Source organism: Talpa europaea (assembly GCF_964194135.1).
Source record: "Talpa europaea genome assembly, chromosome: 2".
Classification (NCBI taxonomy): Eukaryota; Metazoa; Chordata; class Mammalia; order Eulipotyphla; family Talpidae; genus Talpa; species Talpa europaea.
In genome coordinates, this window is record NC_140068.1 from 85383047 (window position 1) to 85396372 (window position 13326).

A 13326-nucleotide genomic window follows, 5' to 3' on the forward strand; every position below is an offset into this window, starting at 1 on the left:
TCACATATAGCTAATATTTTCTCCCATATAATCAACTATATATGTCTATGTAACAAATCATGGGAATTAAAAAACACTCATTGCCTGAGTTGGAAATGATCTGTGCATGAAAGGGTTAGATTTTTCTCACCACTGAATATAAAATAAATACATCTTTTCTACAATATAGTTATAGCATTACTTTTTTGACCCAAATTTCCTTTAAAGCAGATTCCAAAAAAAATAACTTGAAACTGATTTTTCTACTATAGGATTATACTGTACCTTCTGGTGATTTGTTGATGTTGTCTCCATTTTGGCTACATAGAAATCCAAAGTATTTTCCTGAACCGGAATCATTCAAACCTGTAAGTTATCTTTTTCTATATATATTGTTCTTTTATTTTGTCTTTCTGTCAAAAGTATGAATTCATAAATTACCTGGGACTATACCATTAATCAGTCATATTTCTCTGGCAACTAAGAACAAATTCTAGGTATCAAGTACAGATTCAACCTGCAACATTGAGGATATAACATTTACAAATCATATAGAAAAGTTTTTAGCATTAGCTTCATCAACTTTAAAATAATTTTAAAATATGAAACCAGAAGAGCACATTAAAGTAAATGTCCCTGGTTCTGATAGGTTTATTTCAGATTCTTTAGGGCAGTTTTTCCTTTACTGGTTTCGAAGGAGTACCTAAACACCCACAATAAGCCAATTTAAAACTGTGCTCTGCTATTTCTTATAATTGGGGTTAATAGGGTTAAGCAGAATCTTAAGAAGTTATTGGGTCCATTCTCTCTGTCTTTAGTTATAAACCTATCGAAAATGGCATCCAGATGTATTCATTCTGCATCTCAAGCTTTCTGCAATGGGCAGAGCTGTCAGTGTCTTATTACTAAATTTATTACCGAGGGCGATTTTATAATGGAACCTGAGACATTATTATAAATACTCTTCCTCTTCTGAGGTCAATTCTGTGGTAGATTTACATTATCAATTGCATTTACCACTTAACAGAATTCTTTTTAAACCTTTTTATTTATTAGTTCAAATTCCAAAAGCACAATTGTGTCTGCTGTTAATAACAGGTTGGAAAATATTACCAACAATCCTGCAACTTTATATGCAAGGATTAGCTGTACAAAGTCATTTTTAGCCTAGAGAAATAAAGTTAAGCTTATTTATATAAGGCTGATTTGGAAAAAAAATTGCTTTCTTCCCACAGGAACGCTGGAAAAAGGCAAATTTAGAGAAGCATGCTTTCTTGGACTGCTTCATGGCATTTGGAAGTGGGAAGTACCAGTGTCCTGGAAGGTCAGTGAAACAGCTGGGCCACATTTATCCAGAAAGTTTGCAGAGAGATGATGTCTCAGAGGGTAAAAAGCTTCTGCTTAATCCCTCTTCTCTTTATTACCAAACTACAGGGAAATTTAGAGACCACATCTTGTTTGGCTAGCCAGTTGTATTGTGCAATGTTTTTATGGGAATGTCTAAAGTTGCTGCTGATAGGAGACCTCACGAGAACAAAATATTTCATTTGCAGCTACAGCTGACAGATAAAAACAGGACTTTTGCTTCAAATGCTCAGCTTTCATATAAGCTGTTATGTGTGTATATATATGTTGATATGGACAATTAAAATGGACTTGAGTCCTATCTTTTTAGAATACATAAAAAGATATACGTTTCCTTAAATACACATTATCATGGACATTTGCCAGGGTGACAGATCATCATTAACTTGGAGCATAACAGCATCTTATTAAATGGTTTTGTTCATTGGGGTATATAAAAAACATTCTATATAATTGTTCTACAAAAACTTTTTTTTAATCCCTTTTATAGATAAATTAATCTGGCATGCCCAGCACTCCTTTTCAGTGTGATGATTTATTCTAGTACAGGTGTTCATCATTCAATGAAAGTTATTTTATGCTTGTTTATTCAAGCAGAAATTTTTTTGAACAGTTAGTAGGGTGCCAGATCCTCTACTAAGCCTCAGGAATAGAGCACTGAGGAAGATGGACTTGATCCTAACTTTGTAAAACTTAGGCTGTACATTAAATTGCCATTTCATCACTGGTGATTCTGTTGGAAAAATGTTGGCACTGTTTCTAACAAAATCTCACTAATTAAATATACAAGTCCTTTACAAGTCTTATATTAGAAAAACCATAGTTTCTAAATTGAAGAAGTCAGTTGTCTTCATTGTTTCAACAGTAGTGCCAGGCCATATTTACAGCTATGGCTTACTCCAGAGCATCCATTTTACTCCTCCTTTGTTTTATAGTATCAGTCCGCTTTTTGAAAAATTTATGAAAGTGTGCAGCCTCACCTGTTACAGCAAAAAGTTCAAACACAACCAGCCTTAAGATGCTGCAGAGTCTGTGAAAGCAGAGTATAGACATAGAAGGAATTCATAACCAAAAGTTCCATGTGATCAAATGTGTCACTGAATCATCAATTTTGAGGGCCTCATCTACTTTCTGCCATTTTATATAATAAGTGCCTTTTATTTTTATAAGTGATATACAATTTATAAATATTGTTTAATTATACATATAAATAATAATAATATAAATATTCCCTTTTAAGACAGTTTGAGTTGAAGATGACATTGTTTAGAGCTGAAAGCTTGTTGACATACCTACCCAAAAGTCCAAAGTTGAAGATTTCATTGAGAGTCAGGTACTTCAGGGTATGGTTTAACAAATAAAAACAATAGCAACACAGATATGTCATGCTCATCCTGACTCTCATATTTTAATTTAGAGGAGCAGTTCTTATACTAATAATACATGGACTGTTTTTGTCACTAAATATCAATGTTGTAAGAGTTCTAAAAACAATAGATGCTACCTTTTTCAGGTCCCTTTACATACATTTCCAATAACAAGTGAAGACATTATTATAACCATCTTTGAAACTGAACTGAAAAGTATTTTAAACCCTGGACAGAAATGCTTTGTAATTAAGTATGTAATATGGGCTAAATCTGATATGTCAGCAAAATACAGTATAAGTAAAATCTATAGGTTAAAGATAAGTACTGAATAAACATGACATTGAAAAATTTCTCAGTCTAGACCCATGATCGAGGATTAACTGACAACCACAAGAGACCAAGCCATTTCAACATACCAATAATATATTATTTACTTTTTTCATGTATTGAGCTCTTCCTGTATGCAAGGCAGTGCCCTGAGTACTGCAGGAGCTTAGAGAAGACTTAGTCATGTTCTCAGCCCTCAAGAGATGTCTCAGAGAAGACGAAAGTATATCAGGTTTATAAATAACTGTCAGTGCAGGATGAGAAATGCCCAAACACTGTGGAGAGTCAAGAGAGAGGGCATACCTGATTAGGGTGATCTTAAAGGATTTCCTATGGAAAGATTATATGAACTTCCAGACTGAGGAAACAAAGTGAGCACAGGATCATTAAATACAGGGAACAAAGCTTAGGGATTCATAGTTCTGCTGTTTTGGAGATCTGACTATAGGTAATACCTGGGTAATAGCATGAAGATAGATGGAAAAGCTATGGGGCCTAACACGGAAGACCCCTTAATGTCTGGTTTAGGAATCATTAAACAGTTCCATGGAACTAATGGAGTATTAAAGGTTGGGGTAGTCTGGACTGGAGTTGTGAGTCACTCACCACTCCTGAGAGAGACTGGAGGGATAGTATCTACCAGATTTAGAAAGTGATAAGGAATGCAGGTCAGTTAAGAATAGGATTTGAGGGCAACTGTAACTTTGAATCTAGAAGATTCAAAAAGATGCTGGAAATAGAGAACTCAGAAAGAGCAGCAAGTTTGGGAACTAGATGTTTTACTTTGAAACTTTTCAGTCTGATGTGTTGGCAAAATAGATATATATCTAAAATCTATAGGTTAAAAATAAATGTTGAATAAATATGACAATGAAAAATTCCCCAGTCTAATTTTCTATTAAATTTCTCATTTTGAAAGTCCTTAATTTTTGTTACATTTTCAAAATAGTCTTGAAACATTTCATTTCAGTTTTAGGCACAGACAAAACAGAAAGTCATTCAGAAAAGCAAATGATTTCATTTGGGCAATATGTACCAAGATAGATCCTTGCACTAGAAATTTAATCCCACAAACCCTTAGTATAATCCCCAGAAAATTGTACCCATTCTTAGTTTGCATACCAGGAGCCAATTTATTTTCTCATGTACCAAATACTCAGTGAGTCAGAGAAAAGTTGCCTGCAAAGTAGTTGGCAATCAAAGTTTGTCATGAACACGGTCTTGTGGTCTCACAGCTGTCACCCTGGAGTTCAGACCACTGAAGCAGTATGAGAACCCCTTTCACAAGTGAGCACAGAAAAATGTGCTAAATTGACTAAATAAGTACTAAGTGCTGACACTGGTTACCAAACAAAAATCAGAATGGAAGAACTTTAATTCTTCCTCCAAATAATGAGAGTTCTGCAAACTCCCATTTGGAGAAATTCCTCTCTGGACACATCCCTGTAGCTAAGAACACATAGGAAGGGAACTCTTCCCAGTAATTCCACTGCTGGAGAAGCCCAGTGGTTTTGCAGAAAAATAATCAGGAGAAAGCAGCACGAACTACCAGGCTTCCTCAGTGATGGGGTGGCTTGCAAAATGGAGTTTCATCATAAGGAGACTTTTTCTCTGAATTTTTTAATTTAAATGAAGGAGTAGGAAAGGCTATGTCCACTGTTGAGTGGTGTCATTGAGTTGATGATCTTAGCACTAACGGATGTGCTTGCTATCCCTACCTCCCTGGAATGTATACCAAAGTCAGCAGCCTTGATTTTCCTTGGTTCCTAACCCTACCAGAGGGTGCTCAATTGGATGTATCATTGTGCTAATTGTTAGGGATTAATATCCAGTATAAAAACAAGCAAATGAAAAATTAAAAATAAATTCCAGAGTGGAAACAATAGCCTCGTTCTTTGGCAAGATTACCATATGTGTGAAGGCATACTTGGATAAGAAGAGTGTAGTAAGATAAGGCTGAAGTTCTTGAGAAATGGAAATGAAGCATGGGTTTCTAAGGAAAAGAAACTGGGGTGTGTGTGTATGTGTGTGTATGTGTGTGTATGTGTGTGTTTCCTTCATGTATCCTAGGGCAGTGGTTGATCACAAAATCGTGGACTTGAATTACTAGTGAAAATCACAGTTACCAGAAAATTCATTCAAATCATAGCTCCAGCTGATAGTAGTAATAGCAGTAGTAGTAGTAGTAGTAGTAGTATTCAGCCTGAAAATACCTCACAGGCACCTAGATTAATATGATTATTCTTTAATTCAGCAAATGTCAATCAAATTTATGCTCTGTGTCCCTCAAGGAAATCACAGTCTAACTCAAGTCCCTTGATTACATACCGGAAGATGAAAAGACATATAACATTTCTGAGTTTCTCATAATGTACTTGGGAAGATGAGACACAGCAGCTTGAAAAAGAAGCCCAACATAGCAGCATAAGATGGCACATAAGAAATGCCAGATCTGGGTCTCCCTGGAGGCGCAAGGGGTTAAGAACCGCACTATGAAGCAATCCGCAGCCTCTGGAGCACGAGTTTGATCCCTGGCTGGCCAGGGAGCAACCCACATGGCAAAGCAGACCTCTCCTACCTCGCCCGCTGTTCCCCTCAGCAGTGTTTTTCAGTCTGTCTGCTGTTCTGCTCCCCACTCTGTCTCTGATGAATCCTCTCACCCTCTGCATCTCTGGCCTGTACCCCAGCTCTTGTATGCATAAATAAATAAATCTTTAAAAAAAAAAAAAGAAATGCCAGATCACTTGTGCACCTAAGTACTGTAAGAGCTCAGAAGGAGTGTATGAGAAAAAGCTTTAAAGACTAGGTGGGAATAATTGATGAACAAAGAAAGGGCACCTTCCTGAGGGACAGTGGTATCAAACTTGAGGGGAAAAAAAAATCACCTACCAATCACTCATTGGTATATAATATACCTATATGTTAATGACAACAGGCATTTTTGGGTTTTTTCACACTGAGCAGTTGTTCCTGTATGTTTTTTAAGATAATATAATTTTAATAATTGTGCCTTGCTCAGTAAAATATCTTTGCCCAATCTTGCTTTCGAGAAGTACCGTGAATAGCTTTTCTCCCTTTTCATACTTAGAAATAACTGATTGCTTTTGTGGAGTGAGCCAACTCAAATCCCGATGGATTTCACGAGAAGTTGCAAATTCAATTTATTCTAAGGAATTTATTACATAAACAAATGCATCCTGTCAACTCCAGTGGAATAGGATTGAACAAATTGTATTTACTTGTATAATTGTCTCCTAACATTTTTACTACAGTGCCCATGTCCTGGAGGGCATGAAAAGGGGGTTAGGAATGAGGTTGGGGAGGGTAGATATGATTAATTCCAAAACTGAGCTGGTCTGCCAGAATCCCTTATTAATTTTTAGCCATGCTTTCTCTTCTTACTGCTTTGCTAAGGAGCAGTGACTCACTCAAAGGAGCAAAGAAACCACTGGCAAAATTGCAGTCATTACTTTCCCAGCCATTTCATTTTGACACTTCATTATGAGGCTAAGATTTAAGTCTGTCAAAAACAGAAGAAACGATTCAAGAGTGATTTTTGATGGTTAGGCCAAAGTGCTTCTAAAATAAAACATGTTCATTTCTGAGCAAAAAAATCAGGAAGGACTCTTGTTTCTTTTATTTACAAAATAGATTTCTAATTCCTCCATAGTACACACAATATCTGGACAGAAATTTTTCACAGTTAAAAAGAAAGGAGTTTTCAGCTGGGTATCTCCCACTTCTCTGTTTTTTATGGGCTTTCTCCTCTCAATAAACTCAGTGACTGCTTTTTAATAAGTTAGATGTCTTCTGTTCAGAAAAAGGGTTTAATTCCTTGGAAAAGATGACTGGAATTAAAACTACCCTATCACAAGATTGTCCCTAAATTATTATCTCCCAATCACCTAATGCCTTCTCTTCACTTTATTATAGCTTTCAGTTCCATGGGATCCTGGGGTGCTGATCCTACTTTCAGCTCTATAGGAATGGGGTTCTGTTCCCTAAACCAACTAGTACATCACAACCAGCACAACCAGTACTTCTTTCCCATAGTGATTGGCCATTGACATTTGTTTTAAGCAGTATAATTAACTATCAAAGTTTCTATGAAGACTTCTAGGTCATAAATAATCATTCCCTGTAGGACATGAATAAGGAAGCACTTAGCCCCAGAAAATGTTGGCAGCTATTTGAGACTATAAAAGCAGACCGTGTTAGGATGAAGTTGATACCATGGAGAAAAGCAACAGAGGCAGCATGACTTCCTGGTAATGTCACTGAGCTGATGGAGTGATCTCTGCCTACAGCCAGATCTCGCTGCCTGAATTAGGTTTTTCAGGTACATAAAGCAGTGAATTCCCTTCAATATAGAAACCTCTCTGATGTGGCTTTTCTGTCTTGGGCAACCAAATACATCCTAAGTAATTTATTTCCTTAAAAGCCACAGGTTTCTTTCAAGATTTATTCAACTCCACAAAATATTGTATTATCATACAGGAACCTCCTCAGTCAATAGCTTTCAAAATAGCTTGTGCTTTGCAAAAGGCCTGAGTTTCATTTACTTTGAGTATATCACAAGACCAAAAGAAAATGTCACTTCTTACATTTTCCCTGGAAACTCAGGAATTTAAAAAATACCATAAGATCATTTCTATTTGGTGAGTACTTACTGAAGTCAGTACTATTCTTTTGCCATTTCCTTGAATAAGAGAAGGTTGAAAAGGCGGGTATCCAGACTTCTAGTTTATAGCTTATACCTATGGCAGTTTCCTTCTAGGAGGAGTAGCTATAGGATCACCATTAGAACAATCCTCATTGCGACTCTGAAAAGCAATAACCTCAGAACGTGCATACCATCCAGGAACCGGTTCTACTCTTTTTTTTTTTTTTAATTTAGATTTATTTATTTATTTATACAAGCACTGGGTACAGTCAGAAGTGCGGGAGGGTGAGAGAATTCACCAGAGAGGGGAACAGAACAGACAGACTAACGAAGTACACTGCTGAGGGGAGCAGTGGGCGCCACAGGAGAGGTCTGCTGCGCCATGTGGGACCCTTGCCAGCAGCCGGGGATCGAACCGGCGCTGCAGAGGCTGCAGGCAGCTTCGCAGTCCAGTGCTCAACTGCTGCGCCACCAGGGGAGGCCCTGGTTCTACTCTACCCATGAGATAGAAAGTATCTCAAATCAAGGTCTGAGTGCTCTAGCCCTTTCTTCTTTGCCTTCTCACCTCTTCTGTCCCCTGCTAAACATTTCCCATTCTCTTCAATTTTTCATGTTTGCTTCCTTTCCTTCTTTCCCTACTTGCCCTTATCCCATTTTATTCTGGGTTCCCCCCTCTTAACATAAGCATCTACCTGCTCACTCTTCCAGATGTCCTCACCACCATTCCCAATCAATGTTTGGGTCCCCTGGACACATTGTCTCATAATATAGCTAAGGTAGCCTTTGTTATTTCGACTTTGTGTGCGAAAACTAAAAAGTTTGATAAACTATATCTTTTAACATCTTTCTCCTTGTCAAGTTCTTCTAGATCAGTGATCATAGTCATCTCCAGATCACCAGTAGTAACATTACCTGGAAACTTGTATAAAATGCACATTCTTGGACCCTCCCCTCATCTACTGAATTAGAACCTTTGGGAGTAAGACCTAAAGATCTGTGCTTTGCAAGCTTTCCTTGTGCATGCTAAAGTTTGAGAACCAGTAGTCTAGATTATTTTGCCTCCCTGCACCATGTTGATTTTTATTTCCCTAACAGATATCTTAGGGGGAGTAGGTTGTGGAAAAGCACTTCCCCTTTAACTTGACAAGCCCTGCTTGGATGAAGGATGTCTGTGAAAGTATGTCTGTATGCTGCCTTCTCTGAATTCCAGGGCGAGATCATTCTATTTTCATAAGCTGCAGCTGGTAGCAACTAGGAATATACTTCAGAGTCCCTGCTCCTGGCAACAGTGGCAGTTTTCCAGCCCATGCTGGCACTGCCCACAATGGATTCTGGTATGAAATGAGAGATCTTCTTTTTAAAACCAAGAGAAAGATTCAGTCTCAAAATCAAGACATTCAACACTAATATTAAGAGTTCCCCCTAATCCCGTCATTCCTTTGCAATTCTCCATATTTTCTCAACATATCAATGTAATCACTGACATCTGGCCTTAAGAATCACCCTCTACTTCTCCCTTTTCTTGGTCTACCATTCCCACTTCCTAACTCAGCTCTTCCTGCCTTAGCAGCAGGTGACATGCAAGTTTCCTAACCTTTCTCCCTGGCTTTGTCATCTCTTCCTTCAGTTCATCTTTTTTTGTTGCTGTTACTCATACGTTTATTTTTAATTATTCTGATTGCTGTTGAGTTTACAATATACATCATTAACTTATCACAATCTTCCGATATCATACAATAGTTTTCTTCCATTTTCTCTTTTAATCCCATATGCTGACTTTTTCCCTATCAGTCTGTTCACTTTTATTTGAAAGGATTTTCCCCATTGTACTTTATTATTTATTTATTTTCGAAAAATTTATTTATTTATTTATACAAGAACCAGGGTACAGGCCAGATGCACGGGAGGGTAAGAGGATTCACCAGAGACAGAGTGGGAAACAGAACAGGCAGACAGGCGAAATACACTGCTGAGGGGATCAGCGGGCGAGACAGGAGAGGTCTGCCGCTCCATGTGGGACCCTCGCCGGCTGGGATCGAATGGCACTGTAGAGGCTGCGGGCAGCTTCACAGCGTGGCGCTCAACCACCTGCGCCACCAGGGGAGGCCCTATTTATTTATTTTTTTTAAATTTATTTATTTATGCGTACAAAAGCTGGGGTACAGGCCAGAGATGCAGGGGGTGAGAGGATCCACCAGAGACAGAGTGGGGAACAGAACAGGTAGACTGACCAACGTACACTGCTTGAGGGGAGCAGCAGGCGAGTCAGGAGAGGTCTACTGCGCCAAGTGGGTTGCTCCATGGCCTGCCGGGGATTGAACTTGTGCTTCAGAGGCTGCGGATAGCTTCATAGTGCGGTGCCCAACCCCTTGTGCCACCAGATTATGTTGGTTTAATGTTTATATTTTTGAGAGTAGAGGATCTCCCATTTCATATGATATTACCATATTGCACCCTCCATTAAGCACCTATAGTCCATAATCAGAGTCCACTGTGCTCCCTACAGGCAGGTTAATTTTCCTTAAATAATCATCTCTGATTATCATTCTTGTTAAGACTCTGGCACAGTTGCCTACAGGTCAAACTCATTAAGTCTAGAACTCCAGGCTCCCCGTTAATCTGACACCAGTTGTACTTTTCCGAATGTCTGGGATGCCCTCCCCAGTAATTGTGCCCTAACTAGTGGCCATTTCTTGCTGTTCTTCTGTTGGGTCTGGAAGGCCCTCACTCAACATGATTACTTATTTAAAGCCTATCCTTCCATCAAGGACCAGCTCAAGGTTCACCTCCCCTTAGACAGCATTGATGACTCTAGTCAGAGTGCTCCCTCAGGACTCCAAAATTCAAAGCCCCATTGTTTCCACCTTTACCTTTGTTCCTCCATTTCCATCTCTCCCTGTATGTGACTGTCAGTCTGAGTACGTTGTGTGTTTAGTCAGACTGTGTTCTCAATTCTTCTTACTGTTCTTTGAACGTTTATCTACAAATGGGGTAAATACGCAAGCACAGAGTATTTAAGGAAATGTTAACGTGTTTATATTTTAATGAGCTTTATTTGTGGATGTGAAATGTTGTTCTTGTAAGCGTAAAAACTAAATGTTATAAATAATGTGCCTCATTATTTTCACTGTTTTGACATTCAAAGTATTAAGAAAACATTCCTAACATGAACATAACTCAGCTGGCATCTGTAAAAATATGAATTTATGAAGCACATTTTCTTTGACATAAAAATTTCTAATGTCATAGGTATATAGGTGTTAGTGTCTACTATTTTGAACATTGAACAGAATTCAATAACATGGTCAAGGTTTGAAATCACTATTATTTGCCAATGAAAAAATATTAACTTTTTTAGTAGCTATTTCAGAAATTTTGCTAGTATGGCCAAATATTTTAATTTGGAGAAAACATTTTTAACATGTATTATGTTATTATATGTATTATTAATTCATCTTACCATTCTTTTAAGTAGGATATCAATATTAGAACTGATATTAAGTAATATTAGTATTTGTACTATTTTAGTAATTAATGCTACTTTAATAAATAAACTAACTTACACTCAAAATTTTTTTAAAAATACAAAAGCCTCACAAATATGCCATATGAATTGGTCAAAAGCTGAAACTTTTTCACTTACAGGAAATGCAGTTTTATGATTTTTAAGAATATGACAGGGACTAGAATGAGTTAAGTGCAGCTGAATTGATTCTAGTGGAAAAATTATTTTAAGAATTGATAAACGTTATTTCTAATTGTTTCTAATCTAAATATACAGTGTTTCTAAAATGTTTAAGTTTATGTTCTCAAATAGCTTGTGAATATTGGTCTTGTTTACTTTACTCATAATTGTGATAGAGGAAACATTTATTAAAAGCCTCCTATGTTATAGTAATAATAATGCTCACAGAAATCTCACTTTCATACATAGGTACAATTTTTCATGAATTCTAGAGAGCTTTCAGGATCAGTGTTCCACCGCTGTGGCTTGACCCAGCCAAACCCTCCTGAACCTCTCATCCTGTTTTGCCCGATTCCAGCCTGGCCTCCTGCAGGGCATAATAAGCTTGCAGGCCTCTGGGCCCTTGTAACTCTGTGCCCTGAAATGGATTATCCTGCAGTCTAGAAACCTTCTATTCTGAAACAGCCCCACCTCGCCCTGCCAAATTGCTTATTGTCTTTATCATTGCTGGTAGTGTTTTCTCCTCTTGGGACCTGAGCAGGTCTTTTACCCTAAGGGGCTGAACTCCTGAACTCCAGGAAGTACACTGGTCTATTGCAAACTAATGTTAGTGAAGGTCAAAAAACAGTTACACAAAATAGAATTTGTTTGGATAAAGTTGTGCCTTCTAAACTTTTATACCTCACAAAGTTAAAATTAGTACTTTTCTAGTGCTGTTAGATGAATATTGAGTATTAGGGAGTTGCTGCTCCTTCCATGGAACACAGATGTCAGCCTAGTTATCTGAAAGAGTGTACTCCTCTCATTTCCTCTAAGAAGGGAGCTAAGTACTGAGAAGACTTGGTCATTATTTGTCAGTGGAAACTTTAATGTCTAATTCCAAATGCTAGTAACTTCCTGTTGTGTCTTCCTTTTGATAGGGGGCTCTTGCCCTCCAGGAAATGCTTTCTCAATAAGGCTTTGAAGTAATCTTTTTGTTATCCTACCCCTCTGGCTACTTTCAGTCTCCTTTGCTCATCTTCCTCACCTTCCTGACCTCCAAATTTTGGAGTGTCCCAGGGCTCTCCCTTTAGATTTCTTGTGTTTGTTTGTTTTTTTTTTTCCTAATGAATTTACTCCCTTAGTGATCTTCTCATCCTGTCTCCTGACTCTAAATACTTGTCTGAACACGGATGACTTTGTATTTATAGCTCTTATAGCTCTCGTCTTGACTAAATCCCTCCTAAACACCAGATGCATATACCCAGCTCTGCTCCACATCCCCACTGGATCTCTTGTTAGTAAGTGATATTTAACTGAGCTCTAGATGACAATTCGTCAATCTACTCTTCCTTCAGTCTTCCCCATTACTGAGGTAAAAGCACCTGTGCCCTTGTATTTTCAGCTCAACAACTTGGAGTTATCCTTGACTCTATGAATTTTATGTCTATAATACAATTCATCAACTCTTCCTACAGAGCACATCCAGTCTCTAGCTGTGGCTCATGACTATTTCTGTCATCCTGGTCCAAGTCACTTTTTACTGTCTGGAAAATCATAATGACTTTCTAATCAGTCTGCGAGCGTCCATTCACATCATCTTTTATATTCTCCATGTTGCAGCCAGAATGATCCTTTTATTTTTTTTCACATTTTATTTAAATTTTACTTTTTATATTCCCCATACAATTACAACCCCCTTATTTTGACCCCAATCCCTCCTTTCCCTACCCCCTATGCCCCATAGAGTGTCTCTGGTTCATAGTTGTTTGTTGATTTGATATTTTCTTTCTTATAGTTACAGAATGACCCTTTTAAAACTAAATCATATTTGTTCAAAACTATCAAGTGACTTTCTGTCTCACAGAATAAAATGAAGTCTTAAACATGAGCCACAAATCTCACTACATGCCTCTGACATCCCCTCTTTCTTGCACAACTCCAGCTACATTAGCCTC

At 37.8% G+C, this 13326-nt stretch overlaps 1 protein-coding gene across 2 annotated transcripts in view; it reads left to right on the top strand.

Annotated features, from left to right (window-relative positions):
• The window catches only part of CYP39A1 (cytochrome P450 family 39 subfamily A member 1), a gene marked incomplete at both ends in the record, with an annotated part of 80777 nt that overhangs the window by 58338 nt on the left and 9113 nt on the right, over nucleotides 1-13326 (top strand). For both annotated transcript variants that reach the window (XM_084227730.1, XM_084227731.1), the window contains 2 exons: nucleotides 252-347; nucleotides 1215-1303. In XM_084227730.1, the coding sequence (XP_084083856.1) occupies nucleotides 252-347; nucleotides 1215-1303 (185 nt within the window). The remainder of the gene's footprint in view (nucleotides 1-251; nucleotides 348-1214; nucleotides 1304-13326) is intronic.